Genomic DNA, 24,199 nt, shown 5'->3' on the forward strand with positions numbered 1-24,199 from the left:
ACCTTGGCTCTAGCAGTCAAGCTGTGTGCCCACTTTTTGAACCTACTTCAAACTCAACTTGTGTGGTGTTTAAACTCACTTTTGCTACAGACACAAGCTGGGAGGAAGTTTGGGAAATGAAAAACACTTTCTCCCAGTGACATGTGTAATGTACACAGGATGGGGAGTAGCTAGATGAATTCAAATAAAGGAAGAGGAAAATGAGAAGCTTCATTATTATCAAACCCTGGAGTTCTATTTCAGGGGTGCATGGGCATTCTCCGTCTAGATCAAACCCTGGAGTTCTATTTCAGGGGTGCATGGGCATTCTCCGTCTAGATCAGGGGTGTCAAACTCAAATACCCAGTGGGCCAAAATGTAAAACCTGAACAAAGTCACGGGCCAACATTGAACAAATTAACCTTTTAATATGGACCCAAACAAGTTTTGCTTTAACATTGAATATGGAACAAGCATCGCTTATTACCATACAATATATAATTTAATAGTGGAGACATGCAAAATCGAATTTCAAATGAAAAAACACATCAATGGCATTCATTTATTAAATAAATAAAATTTAAATAAAAATTGTATGCCTCTTTTCTATTTGCAGCCTTCTGATTTAAATACCAAAATAAACTTTTTCCACTGGCTAATAATTTTACAAATAAAATGATAATAAATCAATCAACCATTCAAGCCCATGCCTTGTAGCAAGAAAAAGTGCATAAAGAAAACGTTAATTATTGCACACTGGTCTAATCTGATGTGCCCAAGCCAGATACCTGGCATCTCTTCTTGGATGCTAGTTCATCAATGTCTGGGCTCAAGCTCTGAGCTGAAGAAATCCTCAGTATCGAGCGAAGATGTTCATCAGTCAGACGTCTCCTGTGAGTTGTTTTGGTCATCTTCATCGAGGAGAAAAGTTGCTCGCATAGATAAGTGCTGCCGAACATGGAGAGCATCTGAGCAGCTTGGGTGCGGAGCTGAGGCATTGTGTCAGGGATGAACCGTGGAAACTGTGCGGCGCCCACAGCATCATACTTTGACTTCAGCGTGTCGTTGCACTGGAGTTCAATCAGCTCCATTTGGATGTTGGTTGGTGCATTTTCCACATCAACTGCGAAGGGATTACTAAGCAGTTCAAACTTGCATTTCTGGGCATCGAAGTCGGCAAATCGCCGGCTAAACTCAGCGGCGAGAACACTGAGTTTTTCAGCAAACTGTGCGCATGGGAACACGGCGGTAGAGATCTGCGCTTTTATGGATTGGCAGCAGGGAAAATGGCAAGGGTTTCCTTGCAGCATCTGATTCTCCCACAGGCACAGTTTAGTTTTGAAGGCCCTCACTGCAGCGTACATGTCTGTGATGATGCGCCCCCGCCCCTGAAGCTGCAGGTTCAGCGCATCGAGATGGCTCGAGATGTCACAGAGAAAGGCCAGCTCACACAGGAACTTTTGCTCCCGGAGCTCTGCTGTATCCTTCCCTTTGGTTTCCAGGAATTGACATATTTCCTCATGCAGCTCGAAACATCTGTTCAGTACTTTTCCTCTGCTTAGCCATCTCACCTCTGTGTGATACGGCACGTCTGCGTATTCCGAACCACACTCCTCCAGAACAGATTTAAACTGGCGATGATTTAGACCTTTGGCTCTTATAAAGTTAACTACCTGTGTTACTGTGGTCATAACATGTTCCATCTTTAGGGCTTTGGCACACAGTGCTTCCTGATGTATGATGCAGTGGTAAACAGTTAGCTCACCTGCACAGTTCTCTTCCCGCATCTTCTCCCGAACCATGCCCACCAGTCCACTCTTTTTACCGCACATCGCTGGCGCACCATCTGTCGTTAATCCAACGAGTTTATCCCACGGCAGCTTTATTTCAGTTACACATTTGGAAACCTCCTCAAAGATTTCCTTTCCTGTGGTTGTGCCATGCATTGATTTGAATCCTAATAGCTCCTCCGTAACACACAGATTTGAGTCCACTCCACGGATGAAGACTGACAGCTGAGCAGTATCAGATGCGTCGCAGCTCTCATCCACAGCGAGGGAGAACGCAACAAAATCTTTTCCCTTTTCCATCAGCTGGTCATACAGATTGGTGGCAAGATCACATGTGCGATCAGCTACTGTGTTCCTGCTCAGGCTCACGTTTGAAAATGCTTGTTTTTTCTCTGGGCATACGAGGTCACAAACCTTCATCATGCACTTTTTCATGAACTCTCCCTCATTAAAGGGCCGGGCTGATTTTGCGATCTCTGCTGCCACTATATAACTAGCCTTTACAGCAGCCTCGCTTTGTGATGTGGCTTTTTTAAACATATTCTGTTGTGAAACCAAACTTATTTTCATCTCCTCTACTTTCTGGCTCCTTTGAGTCATGTCCAGGTCCTTGTATTTGCCATGGTGTTTCGTTTCATAGTGTCGTCTAATGTTGTACTCCTTACTTACAGCCACGTTGACTCCACAAACAAGACAAACAGGTTTGTCTTTTACATATGTAAACAGATATTCTGCCTCCCACTTGTCCAGAAAGCTTCTGGGACAGGACCCAGAAACGTTCTATTTCAGGGGTGCATGGGCATTCTCCGTCTAGATCAATCCCTGGAGTTCTATTTCAGGGGTGCATGGGCATTCTCTGTCTAGATCAAACCCTGGAGTTCTATTTCAGGGGTGCATGGGCATTCTCTGTCTAGATCAAACCCTGGAGTTCTATTTCAGGGGTGCATGGGCATTCTCTGTCTAGATCAAACCCTGGAGTTCTATTTCAGGGGTGCATGGGCATTCTCTGTCTAGATCAAACCCTGGAGTTCCATTTCAGGGATGTATGGGCATTCTCCGGCTAAACGAGACCATCCAGTTGCAAGCGGAAACAGCTACCAGCCAAGAGTACAATTACATTTAACCTTTAATTCATTGGAAATAGGCTTTAATTAAAATTGCAATAGGCTGAAAATTCACGTTTCATTATCATTACAGATGGTAATTCCAAAAGTCGCCGAATTTGGCTGGGGGTCCCTAAATGTCCTATTTTTTTCTTCTCTAATTTGTCTGGCTCTTGAGATGCAAGAAATTACAGTTTGAGGGAGAGAAGCGGGAGGATGAAAATCTATAGTTTTTCTGGTCTTGTTCAAAGAGCACTTAAAAGACATGAGTATGAAATAAGGAAAATGCTGTTTGTTCAGCCTCGGTTCAAGGAAGTTAATTACAAAGTTTGGATTTGTCTCCATAGACCAGTAGCATGTAAAGTAGTGAAGAGATAGTCTAGCCTAATTTAAAGTGTATCCCAATAGGGGTGAAGCTAGTGACCCCAAGCAGGTTTTGCCATAGCCATAGGAGTCACTTTTTCATAGATCTCTCTCTGTTCCTCTATATCAGTTTCTTTTCCAGTGTTTTTCTCTGTGGCTCCCACCTGCATTTTCAAGAGCACAACTGAGGCACAGAACCATTCTAGAAAAGTCAATGTGAAAAGAAAATATCCAAACTAGCATAGTAAGGTTTGGGTCGGGCATGGTAGTGTCAAAAGGGCACAACAGTATCCTTACTCTGTCCTCCTCTGTCTTTCTATCACTCTGTAGCACTCTAGGCTGCATCACATCCGGACGTAATTGGGAGTCCCATAGGGCGGCGCACAATTGGCCCAGCGTCGTCCAGGTTTGGCCGGGGTAGGCTGTCATTGTAAATAAGAATTTGTTCTTAACTGACTTGCCTAGTTAAATGAAGGTTAAATAAAATATAAATACAAGTTTTAGTCTCTCTACCACACCATCTCAATGTCTCTCTGATAGCATTTTTCTATCGCTCTCTTTCACAACCAATTCATTTCCAATTGTAAGAAGCGAACAAGTATTGGATATAAAACTTGGTACTGATAGCTTTTCTTCACTCCATTTGGTTTTAAATGAACTTGTTTCTTGTTGTAATAGATGACTACCCTGAGGGAGTGTATTTAAACATAAATGCTGTTATCAGGTTCAATGCTGTTACAAATGAGGGGGAATCACATCTGTTAACACTGTTGCTTTCCATTGTTGGTCATTGCCCTCAGCTAAGTTTGCTAAACAAATATAACGAAATACTTTTAACCTCTACGGGATGGGTGTCACTAAACCTGGACGATTGTTGCTAACATGCGCTAATATGACTAGAATTTGTATAAAACAGCCACCTTTCCAGGACATAGACATGTCTTATATGAGCAGAAAGCTTCAATTCTTGTTAATCAAACTGCAGTGTCCAATGAACAATATCTTTTACAGTGAAAAAACACCATGCTATTGTTTGAGGGGAGTGCACAACAACAAAAAACTTTTATCACGGCAACTGGTTTGATGCATTCACCTCTGAAGGTAAATAATGTACTTACATTCAGTAATCTTGCTCTGATTTGTCTTCCTGAGGGTCCCAGAGATAAAATGTAGCATAGTTTTGTTTGATCAAATCCATTTTTATGTTGAAATGTAGGAACTGGTGTCTACAGTTTAACCTAACTGCTGTCTCTAGCTCCACAACCACCCTGACCGGCCATCTAGATGTGTGAAAGTTAGTGTATAAGCTAATGATCCATCATGTATGACATTCCTAGGAGTGTGTAAACTTAAATGTTTTATTACCATAGCATTTTTGTATGTTCTCTATTGTTGTGTACATGAAAATGTATCTATTGGCACATTTGGGCAAACTCCTGGCAGACTTGATACAACATATTGTGCTGTAATGTAATTCTTCACTGGATCAGCCTGAAACTTTGCACACACACTGCTGCCATCTGATGGCCAAAATCTAAATTACACCTAGACTCCTATCTGAAAGAATGGCATTTCTCTTGCATTTCATGTTTTTTTGTTCGTATTACCTTTTACCAGATCTAATGTGTTATATTCTCATTAATTTCACATTTCCACAAACTTCAACAAAGTTTTTCCTTTCAAGTGGTATCAAGAATATGCATATCCTTGCTTGAGCTACAGGCAGTTAGATTTGGGTATGTCATTTTAGGTGAACATTTTAAAAAGGGGTACTTGGCCTGCAAGTGTTTACACTGCAGATCTAAACTTGTTGACCTCTGAAAAAGCAGGTTTCAGTAATAAAATGTAACTGTTAGTCTACAATTATCCGCAACTTGTCACACCCTGATCTGTGTCACCTGCCTTGGTGATTGTCTCCACCCCCCTCCAGGTGTTGCCCATATTCCCCATGATCCCCTGTGTATTTATACCTGTGTTCTCTTTCTTTCTGCTGCCAGTTCAACTTGTTAGTCAAGTCAACCAGTGGTTTTGTGTCTCAGCTCCTGCTTTTCCTAGTCTCACTTTTTCTCGCCCTCCTGGTTTTGACCCTTGCCTGTCCTGACTCTGAGCCCACCTGCCAACCTATACCTTTGCCCCACCTCTGGATTATTGACCTCTGCCTGCCCTGACCCTGAGTTTGCCTGCCGTCCAGGACCGTTGCTCCACCTCTGGTTTACAGACCCCTGCCTGCCTTAACCTGTCTATTTCCTGCCCCTGTTTGATTATTAAACCATTGTTAATTCATTGTCTGCATCTGGGTCTTACCTTCATACCTGATACAACTACTATAATTCAACCTTCATTCAATTACGAACTCCTTACAAGATTAACTCTCCATGGATTAACATATTAAAGCTATTTTGTAATATTGTAAATGCAAATAGCAAATTTTTGTCTTTGATTCATATCTCTCTAATTGGGAAGATAAGAAACGGGAAAAGCTGTTAGAATAACAGCTTTGTTAATTTTAATCTCATGAAGTTCATGAAGGTGACACGCACATGCACAAGAGCACAGAGTGACTTGGTCAGATACTGCTGTAGTGAAGAGCCTTCACATTAGAAGGGAGCAGCTCAAAACATTTGAAAATCTATCGTTACAGATAATGTGTTATTTATTATACTGTCATTAAGTGTCTGGGGCTTGAATAATCTACCTAGTCTAGTCATATCTTCATAATGTGTCTGGCCTGTAGCAAGTGTTTAGGCCTCCTGTTTTAGTCAGCTCAGCTGAAAACTGATTTGATTTTACATGCCGATTGAACCGACAAATGCATAGAGCAAATGCAATTTTAGAGAAGCGCTGTACTCTGAAGGGACATTAAATCTTAGATGTGCCAGAAAACTGAATCATGGATTTTAAAAGTCTGATTCTTTTTAGAGGACTGTTGTGAATTAATTAGATGTCTCAAATGAAACCAATACTGTAGACCTCTCCTAGAAACCAACCTCTTGGATATGTCAGGACATACAGTACTGTAGACCTCTCCTAGAAACCAACCTCTTGGATATGTCAGGACATACAGTACTGTAGACCTCTCCTAGAAACCAACCTCTTGGATATGTCAGGACATACAGTACTGTAGACCTCTCCTTAGAAACCAACCTCTTGGATATGTCAGGACATACAGTACTGTAGACCTCTCCTTAGAAACCAACCTCTTGGATATGTCAGGACATACAGTACTGTATACCTCTCCTAGAAACCAACCTCTTGGATATGTCAGGACATACAATACTGTAGACCTCTCCTTAGAAACCAACCTCTTGGATATGTCAGGACATACAGTACTGTATACCTCTCCTAGAAACCAACCTCTTGGATATGTCAGGACATACAGTACTGTATACCTCTCCTAGAAACCAACCTCTTGGATATGTCAGGACATACAATACTGTAGACCTCTCCTTAGAAACCAACCTCTTGGATATGTCAGGACATACAGTACTGTAGACCTCTCCTTAGAAACCAACCTCTTGGAAGTGTCAGGATATACAATACTGTAGACCTCTCCTTAGAAACCAACCTCTTGGATATGTCAGGACATACAGTACTGTAGACCTCTCCTTAGAAACCAACCTCTTGGAAGTGTCAGGACATACAATACTGTAGACCTCTCCTTAGAAACCAACCTCTTGGATATGTCAGGATATACAGTACTGTAGACCTCTCCTTAGAAACCAACCTCTTGGATATGTCAGGACATACAGTACTGTATACCTCTCCTTAGAAACCAACCTCTTGGATATGTCAGGATATACAGTACTGTATACCTCTCCTTAGAAACCAACCTCTTGGATATGTCAGGATATACAGTACTGTATACCTCTCCTTAGAAACCAACCTCTTGGAAGTGTCAGGATATACAGTACTGTAGACCTCTTGGTGAAAGTGCTGTTCTCTCCCCTCACTAGGACACTGAATAATATGGAAAACAACCTTGTGAGAGTCAATCATAGAAAAACTTGTAGCAGTATGTTACAATGTCATTATTATGCACCTGGTGATAATAAAATACCATGTTCAGCTTTCATCATCATACTGCCCTCACATTAACCCCCAAGCCATAGGCTCAAACAGAGAGTTCAGTTGCACAAACAGTAGGTGAGAGTACAAGAGACCATTTTTCATTCTGGGAATTAAATTGTTTGTTTGCACGAAACATCAATAACACTGTATGGTCAATATGTGATCAGCTGCCTATTTCACAGCTACAATCTGTTCATTCATCAGCATTTTTTACATATTCCATATGTTGTTGTTTTTGCTGGCTGGGCTGCAACCTGGTCTCAGTATTATTGTGTACATAAACACATATAGTATGGACCCTTTTTCAGTACGACATACTGATGCTACACACAGATGCGTGCGACTCTTGGCGGCAGTAAGAAAGCCAATCACCATCTGCGCCAATTCAACATAGCCTAGATTTACGTTTTTATTACTTGTAAACAAAAATACATTTTTGGGGTGCTCATACGCTTACAATGATGTTTTGATTCTTGTCTGAAAAGTTGCTAAGATTATATTTGGTTGTGATCTTTACAAAATAACTCTTTTGGATGCAGCAGTTTTTAGCTAGAATGCTAACGCTCATTGATATGGACTGTAGCAAAAGCTGGCCAAACAGCCATTTTACTGCTTGAAGTTGAGGTGTTTTAAAAAAAAGTATAATGCAGTTGATTTTCAACGATGACACAAACATTGTATTAAGCAGGACATTCATATGAGCCTTAAAATCCAATTATAATCCAAAAGTAGTGTAAACTGAACTCATAAGCAACATGTAGCTACAGGCTTTTTTTTGCTGGCATTCTATAATAACTCCTCTTGTTCTGCCACCAACTTGAGTGCACAAAAATATATATATATTACTGAGTGTCCCGGATTTACATGTACTATGTTACGTCTAGTCTGAGACCAGGTTGCAGTGTTTCCCTATCCTGGTCCTGAGTGCTTCCAACAGTACACTTTTATTTATTGTAATGCTGGAAAAGCACACCCGATTCAACTAATCATCAAGCCCTCAATGAGCTGAATGAGGTGTGTTTGTCCAGGGCAACAACAAAAATGTGTACCGTTGGTGGTACTCGAGGACCAGGGTCGGGAACCACTGCTGTACTGTACTTTACCAATATGGGAACATGGCATTAGTTCCGCTGACATGCCATCAGTCTTGTACATGGACTGCAAGGGACTCAGCCAGCCATGAGTGAAGAGTTGAGGACTGTCAACCCAACTCTAATTAGGCCGACTTCAGGCACAAGCTAAATAACTTTTCACAACTGCAAGTGGAATCGTAATTATGTGAACTATTTTCCTTTCAAATTTAGGGGTTGGATCTAGCTGGAATTAAATTGAACAACCGTCTTATCAAAGTTGGGTGGAAACGGATGCATCCGTACTATTTATTCCCTCCATCATAGTAGCATCTTTTTTGGTGCGAGACTAGGTTCCCAACAAGGGGTACTTGGACCCCTGGGGGAACGTTGCCTCTCCACAGGGGGTACTTCAGACCATAGGCCTACACGTAAAATGCACATGAGGGGGTACATCAGGGGGTTCTCCGGGCATAGAAAAATTCAGTTGGTGATACAGTAACCGGAAAAGGTCGGGCACAGTAATATGAGAGACTTATACTCAACACTCACAGCTTGTTGACTGACACTCCTGATTCCGACACTTTGTATGCCATCTTTGTCCATTTTTTTGCATTGTATCTGCTTGTTAGAGATTCCCATGGATCAGTTGCTGAAGGAAAAATATTGGATCCAGTGAAATGAAAGAGTCCCTGTTGAGGTGTCTTTATAGCCTTGAGTTTCCACCTCAATGTTCTTCTTTGTATGTTAGTGAAGAACGTTAGCGGACTGGTTTAAGTGGGCTAAATCGATCTGTGACAGGCAGCTGAAGCATTCTCTAAATTGTTCCAACATTGTGAGTGAGCCACAACCTGTCACTTGCTCTAGAAAAAATTACACCTCAGTGTTGCCTCAGGCTTAGACCAGCTCTTAGTGTCAAGAAAACATTCTCAAAGACATAGACAAAGAAAGCACACAATTACAGTTTACAATTGAGTCACCTTCTCTGATAATACATTTTCTTGGTAGTATTTCAATGTCAACAGTCCATTGACATTAAATGTCAATGTCAACAGAGAAAGTCAGAGCAACAATGTTGATATTGTCGTTTCTTGAAAGGGTAAAGTGTGTGAAGAGGCTGGAGTTTGAGGTTGCCGTCAATGAACGTGCTCAAAGGTTAAAGAATAGGATTGCAATAGAATGTGTAACTTATCTTTGCCCCCTGTCATTACCTTGGCCACACATCTGAAACCCTACCTCTTCATAGAGTATCTTAAATAATAATCCCACAGCACCCCCCCTTGCTAGCTCTGACTTTGCTGATAGCTACTTTGAGGGAAATTGTACTTACTAATGTGGTTGTCCCACCTAGCTATCTTAAGATTAATGCACTAACTGTAAGTCTCTCTGGATAAGAGTGTCTGCTCAATGACAAATGTAATGGCTATGGCTGGTATGTTATTGAAGATGATACATCCATAAAGTGCATTAGGAAAGTATTCAGACCCCTTGACCTTGAACGCATTTTGTTACAGCCTTATTCTACAGTTGATGGGGGGGACGACAATTTCATATATCTACACAATGACAAGGCAAAAGCAGGATTTTAGACATTTTTGCAAGTGTGTGTATATATATATATATTTTTTTAACATAAGTATTCAGACCCTTTACTCAGTACTTTGAAGGACCTTTGACAGCGATTACAGCCTCGAGTCTTCTTGGGTATGACGCTACAAGCATGGCACACTGGTATTTGGGGAGTTTCTCCAATTCTTCTCTGCAGATCCTCTCAAGCTCTAAGTTTGGATGGGGAGTGTTGCTTCACAGCTTTTTTCAGGTCTCTCCAGAGATGTTCGAGCAAGTTTAAGTCCGGGCTCTGGCTGGGCCACTCAAGGACATTCCGATACTTGACCTGAGCCACTCCTGCGTTGTCTTGGCTGTGTGCTTATGTTGTTGTCCTGTTGGAAGGTGAACCTTCGCCCCAGTCTGAGCACTCTGGAGCAGGTTTCCATCAAGGATCTCTCTGGACTTTGCTCCGTTCATCTTTTCCTCAATCCCGACTAGTCTCCTAGTCCCTGCTGCTGAAAAACATCCCCATACCATGGTGCTACCACCACCATGTTTCACCGTGGGATGTCATGTGCCTTTTACTGAGGAGTGGCTTCCGTTTGGCCTGTCTACCATAAAGACCCGAGTGGTGGAGTGCTGCAGAGATGGACGTCCTTCTGGAAGGTTCTCCCATCTCTACAGAGGAACTCTGAAGTTCTGTCAGATTGACCATCGGGTTCTTGGTCACCTCCCTGATCAAGGTCCTTCTCCCCCGATAGCGCAGTTTGGCCGGCCGGAGTCTTGATGTAACAGACTTCTTCCATTTAAGAAGGGTGGAGGCCACTGAGTTCTTCTGCAGAAATGTTTTGGTACCCTTCCCCAGATCTGTGTCTCGACAATCCTGTCTGAGCTCAACGGACAATTCCTTCGACCTCATGGCCTGGTTTCTGCTCTGATATGCGCTGTCCACTGTGGGACCTTTATATAGACAGGTGTGTGCCTTTCCAAATCATGTCCAATCAATTGAATTTACCACAGGTGGACTCCAATCAAGTTTTAAAAACATCTCAAGGACGATCAATGGAAACAGGATGCACCTGAGCTCAATTTCTGTCATGTTCTGACCTTAGTTCTTTTATTTAGGTCTTTGTTTTAGTATGGTCAGGGCGTGAGTTGGGTGGGCAGTATATGTTCGTTTTTCTATAATTTGGGATTTCTGTGTTCGGCTTAGTATGGTTCTCAATCAGAGGCAGCTGTCAATCGTTGTCCCTGATTGAGAATCATACTTAGGTAGCCTGGTTTCACTGTTGAGTTGTGGGTGTTTGTCTTCCATGTCAGAGCTTGTTGCCACAGGGGACTGTTTAGTTTATTCACGTTTATTGTTTTGATCCAGTGTTCTGTTGTGTTTTGATGAAACATTATGGACACTTACCAAGCTGCGCATTGGTCCTCCGATCTTTCTCGCTACTCCTCCTCAGAAGAGGAGGACGAGATCCGTTACAATTTCTTGTCTCAAAGGGTTTGAATACTTATGTAAACAAGGTTTTTCTCTTTTTTTATGTTTAATAAATCTGCAAACATTTCTAAAAACCTGTTTTTGCTTTGTCATTATAGGGTATTGTGTGTGTGTATATTGATGAGGGGGAAAAACAATTGAATCAATTTTAGAATAAGACTAAGGTAACAAAATGTAGAAAAACTCAAGGGGTCTGAATACTTTTCGAATGCACTGAATGTCATGGAAAGAGCAGGTGTTCTTAATGTTTTGAATGCTTAGTGTACACTTAAACACTTTATGAAAAGTGTTAAAATATAGATATTACCTTGATATTATCTGCTTATGGGCTAGGGGTTAATGCCAAGGGCTTGATTTTGGAGGGGGCATTAGATTAAGGAAAACTATATGAACTAGTGACTGACCTTAACCTCTAACCTCCTGGTTAACCCTTCCAGACACGGAGGTGATGACCCTCCCTCATTGAGAACCCTTGTGGAGGAGGGTAGGAGGAGGAGAACAACTCTGAAGAGGACTAGGATCCAGAGCTGCTGCCTACAAGACGCTATGAGCTCGTTAACAGCCAGGGCATCACTTAAGTTAAAACACCTCAACTACCTCAACAGCCACCAGGGCATTACATAAGTTAACACACCTCAACTACCTCACCAAGGAATCATGTAATGGCGCTGGATGGGATGGCTGCCGTTTTATGGGCTCCTAACAAACTGCTATTTTGTTTGTTTTTTGTATTGTTTTTAACTCATTTTGTACATAATGTTGCTTCTACCGTCTCTTATGACCGTAAAGAGCTTCAGGACATCAGAACTCACCTTAAACTGGATGAAGAGTTTTTCTTGTGACTAGGGGGCAGTATTTTCATTTTTGGAAAAATAACGTTCCCGTAGTAAACGGGATATTTTGTCAGGACAAGATGCTAGAATATGCATATAATTCACAGCTTAGGATAGAAAACACTCTAAAGTTTCCAAAACTGTAAAAATATTGTCTGTGAGTATAACAGAACTGATATTGCGTCCCTATTGAGCAGTGAATGGGCTATCAACCAGATTACTTTTTCTCCGTATTCCCCAAGGTGTCTACAGCATTGTGACGTAGTTTTACGCATTTATGTTGAAGAATACTCGTAATTGGCTAATTGGCAACTGGTCACCTGATGGCTCCCAGAGTGATTCTCGCGTAAAATACAGAGGCAGCCATTATTCCAATCGGTCCTAGTGAAAAACCAATTGTCCCGGTGGATATATTATCGAATTGATATTTGAAAACCACCTTGAGGATTGATTATAAACAACGTTTGCCATGCTTCTGTCGATATTATGGAGCTAATTTGGAATCTTTTTTGGCGTTTTCGTGACTGCAATTTCTGGAAAGTTCAGTACAAAGGCCGAAGCCATCTCTTCAACACACCGGAAGAAGTGCACACTTTTCTCAAAGAACTGAGCAACGTCTGAGCCAGGACAGTCTCTCTGGGGGATAAAATGCAGTTAGTTTATTTTATCTTATCCGGATTGAACTGCTGGTATCTCCCGGTCACTATAATTGATTTGTACATTTTCAACTAACCATATCTTCCCGGGGTGAGTTCTATTACATTTACAGGAGAGTACATTTTGGTTTAGTCCATATCTACTGGGCGAAGCAATAAGTGGGCTTAGGCCCACTGCTTTCCCCCTCATTTATGTTAATCTTTCGAAAAGAGACTCAAGCAATCCCTTACCGTGGGCAGTAAATATTCAGCCATAAATACAGTGCCTTGCGAAAGTATTCGGTCCCCTTGAACTTTGCGACCTTTTGCCACATTTCAGGCTTCAAACATAAAGATATAAAACTGTATTTTTTTGTGAAGAATCAACAACAAGTGGGACACAATCATGAAGTGGAACGACATTTATTGGATATTTCAAACTTTTTTAACAAATCAAAAACTGAAAAATTGGGCGTGCAAAATTATTCAGCCCCCTTAAGTTAATACTTTGTAGCGCCACCTTTTGCTGCGATTACAGCTGTAAGTCGCTTGGGGTATGTCTCTATCAGTTTTGCACATCGAGAGACTGAATTTTTTCCCCATTCCTCCTTGTAAAACAGCTCGAGCTCAGTGAGGTTGGATGGAGAGCATTTGTGAACAGCAGTTTTCAGTTCTTTCCACTGATTCTCGATTGGATTCAGGTCTGGACTTTGACTTGGCCATTCTAACACCTGGATATGTTTATTTTTGAACCATTCCATTGTAGATTTTGCTTTATGTTTTTGATCATTGTCTTGTTGGAAGACAAATCTCCGTCCCAGTCTCAGGTCTTTTGCAGACTCCATCAGGTTTTCTTCCAGAATGGTCCTGTATTTGGCTCCATCCATCTTCCCATCAATTTTAACCATCTTCCCTGTCCCTGCTGAAGAAAAGCAGGCCCAAACCATGATGCTGCCACCACCATGTTTGACAGTGGGGATGGTGTGTTCAGGGTGATGAGCTGTGTTGCTTTTACGCCAAACATAACGTTTTGCATTGTTGCCAAAAAGTTCAAATTTGGTTTCATCTGACCAGAGCACCTTCTTCCACATGTTTGGTGTGTCTCCCAGGTGGCTTGTGGCAAACTTTAAACAACACTTTTTATGGATATCTTTAAGAAATGGCTTTCTTCTTGCCACTCTTCCATAAAGGCCAGATTTGTGCAATATACGACTGATTGTTATCCTATGGACAGAGTCTCCCACCTCAGCTGTAAATCTCTGCAGTTCATCCAGAGTGATCATGGGCCTCTTGGCTGCATCTCTGATCAGTCTTCTCCTTGTATGAGCTGAAAGTTTAGAGGGACGGCCAGGTCTTGGTAGATTTGCAGTTGTCTGATACTCCTTCCATTTCAATATTATCGCTTGCACAGTGCTCCTTGGGATGTTTAAAGCTTGGGAAATCTTTTTGTATCCAAATCTGGTTTTAAACTTCTTCACAACAGTATCTCGGACCTGCCTGGTGTGTTCCTTTTTCTTCATGATGCTCTCTGCGCTTTTAACGGACCTCTGAGACTATCACAGTGCAGGTGCATTTATACGGAGACTTGATTACACACAGGTGGATTGTATTTATCATCATTAGTCATTTAGGTCAACATTGGATCATTCAGAGATCCTCACTGAACTTCTGGAGAGAGTTTGCTGCACTGAAAGTAAAGGGGCTGAATCATTTTGCACGCCCAATTTTTCAGTTTTTGATTTGTTCAAAAAGTTTGAAATATCCAATAAATGTCGTTCCACTTCATGATTGTGTCCCACTTGTTGTTGATTCTTCACAAAAAAATACAGTTTTATATCTTTATGTTTGAAGCCTGAAATGTGGCAAAAGGTCGCAAAGTTCAAGGGGGCCGAATACTTTCGCAAGGCACTGTATCTATTCACAACGTTTGTTTTCAACTTAGAGAGCTCGCAGGTTTTAGTTTACGCCAAGTTTTAGCTAGTAAGAGCAAGATGGAAAGCGAGCAGCAACGTATCTCTACAAGTGTATTCATGTTTGATTGTTGGGATTGTTGTTTTAGTCTGACAATCGAGGTGGGCGGGATTTTTTTTTCTTCCTTTTTTCTATGTTTATTGTTTCCTTCCTAAAGAGACACACAGGTCACTTCTGTGTTCAAACCAAAGTTGAAACATTTCCTAATTATCTGCATATGATAGATTTCTATTCAGTTACATATTTGAAACCCAACCTATGCTTAATCCACAAAAATATGTCACATTCAACATAAAAGGTCTTAAGAGCCCGATTAAAAGGAAAAGAGTCTATACATACCTTAAGAAATTAAAGGCTGACATTGTGTTTTTACAAGAAACACATCTTACAGCCAGTGAACACAAGAAATTGAAGAGGGAATGGGTAGGACAAGTTTTTGCATCCTCTTTTAACTCCAAAGCAATAGGAACTGCAATTTTGATAAGTAGACACATCCCCTTCTGCATCAACAACACCATCTCTGATTTGTTTTGGTGCAGGGGCATATGTTTTCAGAGTCTTGGACCCTATTGAATATTTATGCTCCTAACTTCGATGACCATATGTTTATTCAGAATGTCTTCCTTCAGGTTGCTCAAGCACCACCAGGATGGCTACTGGTTGGAGGAGATTTTAATTTTTGCTTAGATACAGTTCTTGACAGGTCTTCTGATAAACCCTCACTTCTTACCAAAGCCGGCAAGCTCACCATGTCATTCATGAAAGATCTCAATTTACTAGACATCTGGAGACAGTTGCACCCACAGGATAGGGACTACTCTTTTATTCACACCCACACAAGACACACACACGCATAGATAACCTTTTACTTTCGACACAACTGTTTCATAGAGTGTTAGATGTCGAGTATCTCCCCAGATTGCTTAGTGACCATTCTCCTCTGGTATTATCAATCTCCATTCCTACCAAGGTAAATGGAGCATATAGATGGAGACTAAATTCTACACTCCTAAAGCAACCTGAATTTTGTGCATTCATCAAAGAGCAGATCAATATTTTTACTTTGACAAACAAACCCTCTGCTCCTGACAGCTTCATTCTTTGGGACACATTGAAGGCCTATCTGAGGGGACAGATTATTTCCTATACTAAAGGGCTGAAGAAAATCTATACAGGCTTTTGGTAAATAAAAAACTTAAATATAATATTCTGAACACATATCAAGCTGAGAGGGCCATCACTAAATCAAAACAGCGTTATTACGAGCTTGGAGAGAAAGCTCACAAAGTATTGGCATGGCAACTGAAAGCAGAGGAAAGTAAGAGGACAATTAATGCCATAGAAACTCTTACTAATGAGATATCTTTCGACCCTACTGAAATTAATAATACTTTTAAGAAATACTATGAAGACCTCTACACTTCCCAATCAAGCGATGATCTATCAGAGATCGACTCCTTTCTCTCCTCTCTCAACCTCCCATGCCTGTCAGGGGAAGACAGCGAGCGCCTGAGTGAACACTTCTCAGTTCCTGAATTGTTGGAGGCCATTAAATCCTTACCTTCTAATAAATCTCCTGGGGAGGATGGCTTCCCTCCAGAGTTCTATAAAGAATTTAGGGAGCTGTTGGTCCCCTACCTTATGGAGGTACTTAAAAAAGCCAGAGAAGACAACTGCTTTCCAGAGTCCTTCTCTCAAGCAGTGGTTACTGTAATCCACAAGAAAGGGAAAAACCCGCTAAAGTGCGCCTCCTATAGACCAATCTCTCTCCTTAACACAGATTGTAAACTGGTCACCAAGATGCTATCTAAGAGATTGGAGTCATGCCTTCCCCTGTTGGTCAACCCAGATCAGACTGGCTTCATAATTAATAGATTGTCCTCCAATAATCTCAGAAGGTTCTTTGATATAATTCACCTTGCTAACAAAAACAAAATACCTAGTGTCGCAGTCTCCCTCGACGCTGAAAAGGCCTTTGATAGGGTTGAATGGCCATACCTATTTCACGTCTTGGAAAAGTTTGGTTTAGGTACCGTGTTTGTAAATTTGATAAAATCACTCTACAAATCTCCTAAAGCTAGGATTGCTACCAATGGGATTACTTCCTCCTGTTTCCCTCTTTATAGGGGGAACAGACAAGGTTGCCCAATTAGCCCCCACCTCTTTGCCCTCGCCATCGAACCATTGGCTGAGGCTATTAGAACGTGCCCTGACATACATGGCTTTGAGGTGGGCCCCCATACCCATAAATTATCACTCTTTGCGGACGACCTTATCTTATTTCTAACAAACCCAGAACACTCCCTCTCTCACTTGCCGATCCTACTACAGTGTTATAGTTCTTTCTCTGGATATAAGGTCAATTTTGATAAAAGCGAAATCTTACCGTTGTCTGTCTTTGATACCATCATACCATCAAGCACAAGTTTCCTTTTAGATGGTCGCCTATGGGCTTCACATATTTGGGCATAATGGTGGATGGTAATCTGAACAACCTCTATAAACTCAATCTGGCCAGTTTGTTGCAAAAGGTGGAGGTTGACCTTTGTAAATGGATGGACTTACCTCTCACTCTACTGGGTAGAATCAATGTAATTAAAATGAATGTCCTGCCCAGATTTCTATATCTGTTTCAATCTCTCCCTATCCCTGTTCCCGCAGCATTTTTTCCTCTCTCGACAAGCTGACCAGACGGTTTATCTGGCACGGCAAAACCCCTAGGGTTGGCCTGGATAAACTGACCCTTGATTACAGTCAAGGGGGCTTAAACCTCCCCAATTTTAGAATGTACTACTGGGCTGCACAGTCTAGGTTTCTGGCTCAGAGGTTTGACAATGGTCCCTCTCCCTCATGGTTGAACATTGAAAAGCTTGAGGTAAATGATGACACTGGGGTAGATTTGTTTTACAAATGGGACAGAAAATCTATAAAACCCATCACAGACAACCCTTTAATCATACATTCTGTCCTGGCATGGTGCAAACTGCATGAGCTGTTCGGACGAGGGGGATTCCTTTCCCCTAAAACCCCTTTATGGAACAATAGATTGATCCCTATGTTTTTCCAGAATAGTAACTTTAGACCATGGTCTGATAAGGGGATCACTCTTCTGGAACATTGTTACGAGGAGGGAGTTCTTATGTCTTTTGATCAGCTGAAACAGAAATACCACTTGCCTAACAGGGACTTCTTTAGCCTACAACTACGAAACTTTATTAGGGTGACTCTCAAGGGACAATGGAACCTACCTAAGATGTCACCTATTGAACAACTCTGCCACGCAGACCAACCACTGTTCAAGACCATTTCCTGTGTATACGATGCTCTTATGTCAGGACTAACACTGCCTGGGCTAGATAAACCCCGACTTAGATGGGAAAAAGATCTGGGTATTGATCTTGATGAGGATCTATGGAGTGACCTATGCAGGGATGGTGTTACATCCACATTGAACTCCAGATACAGACTGATCCAGTTTAATTTCCTCCATCAGCTCTATATCACCCCATCTAGATTGCACAAGTTCAACCCAGATATCTCCTCCCTATGTTTTAGATGTGGCTCAGATGAAGGAACATTCCTCCATTCCACTTGGCAGTGTTCAAAACTACACGGTTTCAGGGGGTATGCGATACCATATCCTCAATTCACGGGGTTGCATTACCTTTAGACCCGGAGGTCTGTCTACTGGGTAACTTTACTAACACCAACCTTAGGCAAAGCCATACTATAAAGCTAACAGAAATATTGCTAGCGATTGCCAAGAAATGTATTGCCTTGAAATGGAAATTGGATTCCTCCCTGCCAGTTGCAATGTGGCTATCGGAAGTTAATAGTTGTATCCCTTTGGAGAAAATCACTTACTACTTGAGGAATAAGTTAAAGACATTTTACAAAATTTGGCAACCTTTTATTGACTATATGGAGAATCTCCCCCCACATCTCATTGATTGAATCTATATAGAATCCTCACATAATGTTTCACACGTAATGTATAATATGTAGCCTACGGCAGGTGATCCAATGTCTCGTTATTTTTTTCTTTTCTTATTGTATGTTTGTTTATATAATAATTATTATTATTATTTATTTTTGTTATGCTCGTCTGTTACTGTCACTTTGTCCTATCGTTGTCTAATATCTTTTCACTTTTGTTTTGAATGTTCTTAATTGGAAAAAGCATTTTTTTTTTTTTAAATAGGTAAACGATTTAATTTGATTTATTTTCTGATTTCCGTGACCAGCTACCTGCTGCTAGCTGGACAAAATGCTATGCTAGGCTATCGATAAACTTACACAAATGCTTGTCTAGCTTTGGCTGTAAAGCATATTTTGAAAATCGGAGATGACAGGGTGATTAACAAAAGGCTAAGCTGTGTCTCAATATATTTCACTTGTGATTTTCATGAATAGGAATATTTTCTGGGAATATTTATGTCCATTGCGTTATGCTAATTAGTGTCAGTCGATGATTACGCTCCCTCACGTGGGATGGGGAGTCACTAGAGGTTAATGAGTCCTACGTGAAGGATATACTGCTTTGTTGAGACGAGGCCCACAATCCCCATCATCCGCATGAAGAAAATAATGGAGATAAAGGGGGAGGAAGGCGAGGTGCCTCGTAAGAATTCGTTGACGAGTAAAACCTCATTTGGCCGCCTTTCCTTCCAGTTCTCTGCTGCCTGCGACTGGAATGAATTGCAAAACGAATTGCAAAAATCTCTGAAGTTGGAGACTTTTATCTCCCTCACCAACTTTCTGAGCAGCTAAGCGATCGCTGCAGCTGTACATAGTCCATCGGTATATAGCCCACCCAATTTACCCACCTCATCCCCATACTGTTATTATTTTATTTACCTTTCTGCTCTTTTGCACACCAGTATCTCTACCTGCACTATCCTACCAATGGGACATTAAAAACAGTAATATCTTAAGTTTCACCGAGACACAGTTAATATAGAGCTGGCTGGCTTCTCCGTGCATCGGCAGGACAGAGCAGCTACGTCTGGTAAGACTCTCTATTTGTCAATAACTGCTGGTGCACAATGTCTAATATTAAAGAAGTTTTGAGGTATTGCTCGCCTGAGGTGGAGTATCTTATGATAAGCTGTAGACAACACTATCTACCTAGAGAGTTCTCATCTATATTATTCATAGCCGTCTATTTAACACCACAAACCGATTCTGGCACTAAGACCGCACTCAATGAGCTGTATAAGGTCCTAAGTAAACAAGAAAATGGTCATCCAGATGCTGCTCCTAATGACCGGAGACTTTAATACAGGGAAACTTAAATTGTTTTACCTCATTTCCATCAGCATGTTACATGTGCAACAAGAGGGGGAAAAAACTCTAGACCACCTTTGCTCCACACACAGATACGTGTGCAAAGCCCTCCCTCGCTTTCCATTTGGCAAATCTGACCATAATTCTATCCCCCTGATTCCTGCTTACAAACAAAAACTAATGCTGGAAGTACCAGTGACTCACTATATACGGAAGTGGTCAGATGATTCGGATGCTACGCGACAGGACTGTTTTGCTAGCACAGACGGGAGTATGTTCCGGGATTCATCCAATGGCATTGAGGAGTTTACCACCTCCGTCACCGGCTCCATCAATAAGTGCATCGACGACGTTGTCCCCACACTGACTGTAGGTACATATCCCAACCAGAAGCCATGGATTACAGGCAACATTCGCACCAAGCTAAAGGCTAGAGCTGCCGCTTTCAAGGAGCGAGACACTGTTCCATTAATTATTAATTTGAGTTGTTTGAGATATTTTTATTTTATTTGCCATGTAGAAAAATATAATCAGTAATGAAATGTGTAAAGTACACTGCTCTACATTGTGGGTGAGTGTGTGTCTGTGTCTGTATATGTTAGATATTTTTTACATTTTATTTTATATAAACATGGAATGGAACTGCTCCTCACCCTACTGATTGGTTCCCTACTCTATATATTATCTGTGTCTGTGTCTTTATTTCACAGTCCCAGCCATTCTGATTGGGTTCCCTACTCTATATATAATCTGTTTCTGTGTCTTTATTTCACAGATTCTGATTAGGAGCCCATACTGCCAAGGTGCAAATCCCCCAATGATGCTGGTCCATCCAGCCGGACCCCTGCTGTCTCCGGCACCACACCTACCCCTGCCCGGCCATCAAGAGGTGTGAAGTCGGTGACAAAGAAGCGGATGAAGGAAAGTGTGGAACCTGCTGGCAGAGCGGAGGAGGGTCGTTGGCACTCTGTGCTGGAGGAGGATGTGGCCCCACCACCTCCAATATTCAGACCAAAAAGGACACCAGGACCTCAGCTGGACATGACCACCAAGGACTGTGCCTGCAACTTTTTCAGTTGTTTTTCACCTCAGCAGTTGTTGATTCCCTTGTGTCGAACACAAATAAGTACGGAGCTAAGAAGCAGGAAGGCAAGAAAGAGAAATGGAAGGCCATTTCCAGGTCAGATCTTTTGTTACCTTTCTATGGTCATTTACATAGGTCTTGTAAAGCTGAAAACCCTGAAGGACTACTGGAAATCTGCACCCCTCTATCAACTGCCTTTCCCCACCACGGTCATGTCATGCAAAAGGTTTCTGACAATCTCACGGACACTTCATATCAGTGACCCAAAAGTTGACGAGGACAACGAGATGAAGCGAGGCATGGCACGGTTTGATTAGCTCTGCAAAATTAAACCCCTCTACCTCGACATCAATGAGGCTTGCAAAACGTATTTTCAGCCCGCCCAGAACCTTTCCATAGATGAGAGGATGGTAGCCTCAAAAGCCGGAATTGGCCTAAAACTGAACATGTGTAACAAACCGACTAAATGGGTTTACAATGGGGTTACAACAGAAATCTCTTAATTAAAATTCCTCAAACATACAAGTATTATACACCATTTTAAAGATAAACTTGTTGTTAATCCCACCACAGAGTCCGATTTCAAAAAGGCTTAGCGACGAAAGCATACCATGCGATTATGTTAGGTCAGCGCCAAGTCACAGAAAAACACAGCCATTTTTCCAGCCAAAGAGAGGAGTCACAAAAATCAGAAATAGAGAGAAAATTAATCACTAACCTTTGATGATCTTCATCAGACTTCATGTTACACAATACATGTATGTTTTGTTCGATAAAGTTCATATTTATATCCAAAACCTCAGTTTACATTGGCGCGTTACGTTCAGTAATGTTTTGCTTCCAATATATCCGGAGATTTTGCAGAGAGCCACATCAATTTACAGAAATACTCATCATAAATGTTGATGAAAATACAAGTGTTATGCAAGGAATTAAAGATATACTTCTCCTTAATGCAACCGCTGTGTCAGATTTCAAAAAGTCTTTACGGAAAAAGCACACCATGCAATAATCTGAGTACAGCGCTCATGCACCAAAACAAGCCATACAGATACCCGCTATGTTGTGGAGTCAACAGAGGTCAGAAATAGCATTATAAATATTCACTAACCTTTGATGATCTTCATCGGAATGCACTCCCAGGAATCCCAGTTCCACAATAAATGGTTGTTTTGTTCGATAAAGTCCATAATTTATGTCCAAATACCTCCTTTTTGTTTGCGCGTTTAGTTCACAAATCCAAATTCACAAGGCGCAGGCACTTAGTTCAGATGACAGTTCCATTACAGTTCGTAGAAATATGTCAAACGATGTATAGAAACAATCTTTAGGATGTTTTTATCATAAATCTTCAATAATGTTCCAACCGGACAATTCCTTTGTCTTTAGAAATGAAAAGAGCTCGTGCTCACGGCCGCACGCGAGACTTAGCTCATGGCATTCTGCCAGACCCCTGCCTCAAACAGCTCTTATTCGCTCCCCCTTCACAGTAGAAGCATGAAACAAGGGTCTAAAGACTGTTGACATCTAGTGGAAGCCTTAGGAAGTGCAGTCTGACCAAATTTTACACTGTATATTGGATAGGCAAAGACTTGAAAACCTACAAACCTCAGAATTCCCACTTCCTGGTTGGATTTTTTCTCAGGTTCTTGCCTGCCATATGAGCTCTGTTATACTCACAGACATCATTCAAACAATTTTAGAAACTTCAGAGTGTTTTCTATCCAAATCTACTAATAATAAGCATATCCTAGCATCTGGGCCTTAGTAGCAGGCAGTTTACTCTGGGCACCTTATTCATCCAAGCTACTCAATACTGCCCCCCAGCCATAAGAAGTTAACAGCTTCTACCCCCAAGCCTGCTGAACAATTAATCAAATGGCCACCTGGACTATTTACATTGACACCCCTCCCCCTTGTTTTTACGCTGCTGCTACAGCGCTGTTTAATATCTATACATAGTCAAGGTCATTTGTAAAGTGACTAATTTGTACCCCCTGTATATAGCCTCGTTATTGTTTTGTAATTTTCCTGTCAACTTTTTGATTTTATTATTATTTTTTACTTTCGTTTATTTAGTAAATATTTTCTTAACTCTATTTCTTGAACTGCATTGTTGGTTAAGGGCTTACATTACATTGGTCTCTGAGTGTACCCCTAACCCTCTCTGTGTTCCACAGGTTTACTCAGGCTCTCATCTACCTGTGTCGTGGAGGATCGTTTCAAAATATAACACTTACAAGAACTTGTGAATTCAATATAGGCTTTTAATACAAACATATCAGTAGCCTAGATGGTCTGTGGAACACACCCTTTTCCAGAGCCCTGGCTCTGTAATTATACACATACAATATATGAGTCCATCCCACATGCAAATGAAGTTACTTTCCTCAGTCCTTCTGCCACCATTATCTTTTAATCTGTGCTTCCTGCTTGTTCACGCCCAATAACGCCCATATCTGCTTTTAGTTAAGTTATAATGGTGGCAGGACCTCTTCATGTCCCAAAAATAATACATGCCCATCTATCCTATGGGCCCCTTATGTTTAGCTTGGTGTGTTCTTTGGTATGTCTGTCCTTATTATAACTAGTAGACTATGTGTCTCTTCTCTTCCTGTCCTAAAAATATATGTCCTATGTCTATAGCCCATCCGTTGGTCATTTGGCTGACCCCCTCCTTTGTGTGTCCCTCTGACCTTGGTATGTCCAGCTGTCCTATGCTCTCATGGCCTTACTTTAGTTTCCTGTCCTATATAGACAATGCATTTTACCCTAAACATTTATGCATTTTATGGCTTTGGCCATTACGTCTGTTATTTCTTGGTTTCCTGTTTTTACCAGAATGGCAAAAGTGTCTCCTCTTCCTCTTGGGGTCTAATGTACACCTTTCTTTGCTCAATAGTATTATGTTTGTCTCTATATGTACCTTTTGCTCCCACATCTGCTGAAGGGTAACATTGGGACTGTTTTG

At 41.4% G+C, this 24,199-nt stretch overlaps 1 protein-coding gene across 1 annotated transcript; it reads right to left on the reverse strand.

The window, feature by feature from the left end:
- Nucleotides 1-483: 483 nt before the first annotated feature.
- LOC109875741 (general transcription factor II-I repeat domain-containing protein 2-like) lies at nt 484-8,969 on the reverse strand. Its single transcript, XM_031796330.1, has 2 exons — nt 8,926-8,969; nt 484-2,526 (listed from the first exon to the last, which is right to left on the reverse strand). The coding sequence occupies exons 1-2, from the start codon at nt 8,967-8,969 to the stop codon at nt 741-743; spliced, it is 1,830 nt and encodes a 609-aa protein (XP_031652190.1). The 3' UTR covers nt 484-740.
- Between the last annotated feature and the right edge of the window lie 15,230 nt (nt 8,970-24,199).

Source organism: Oncorhynchus kisutch, linkage group LG18, assembly GCF_002021735.2.
Source record: "Oncorhynchus kisutch isolate 150728-3 linkage group LG18, Okis_V2, whole genome shotgun sequence".
NCBI lineage: Eukaryota > Metazoa > Chordata > Actinopteri > Salmoniformes > Salmonidae > Oncorhynchus > Oncorhynchus kisutch.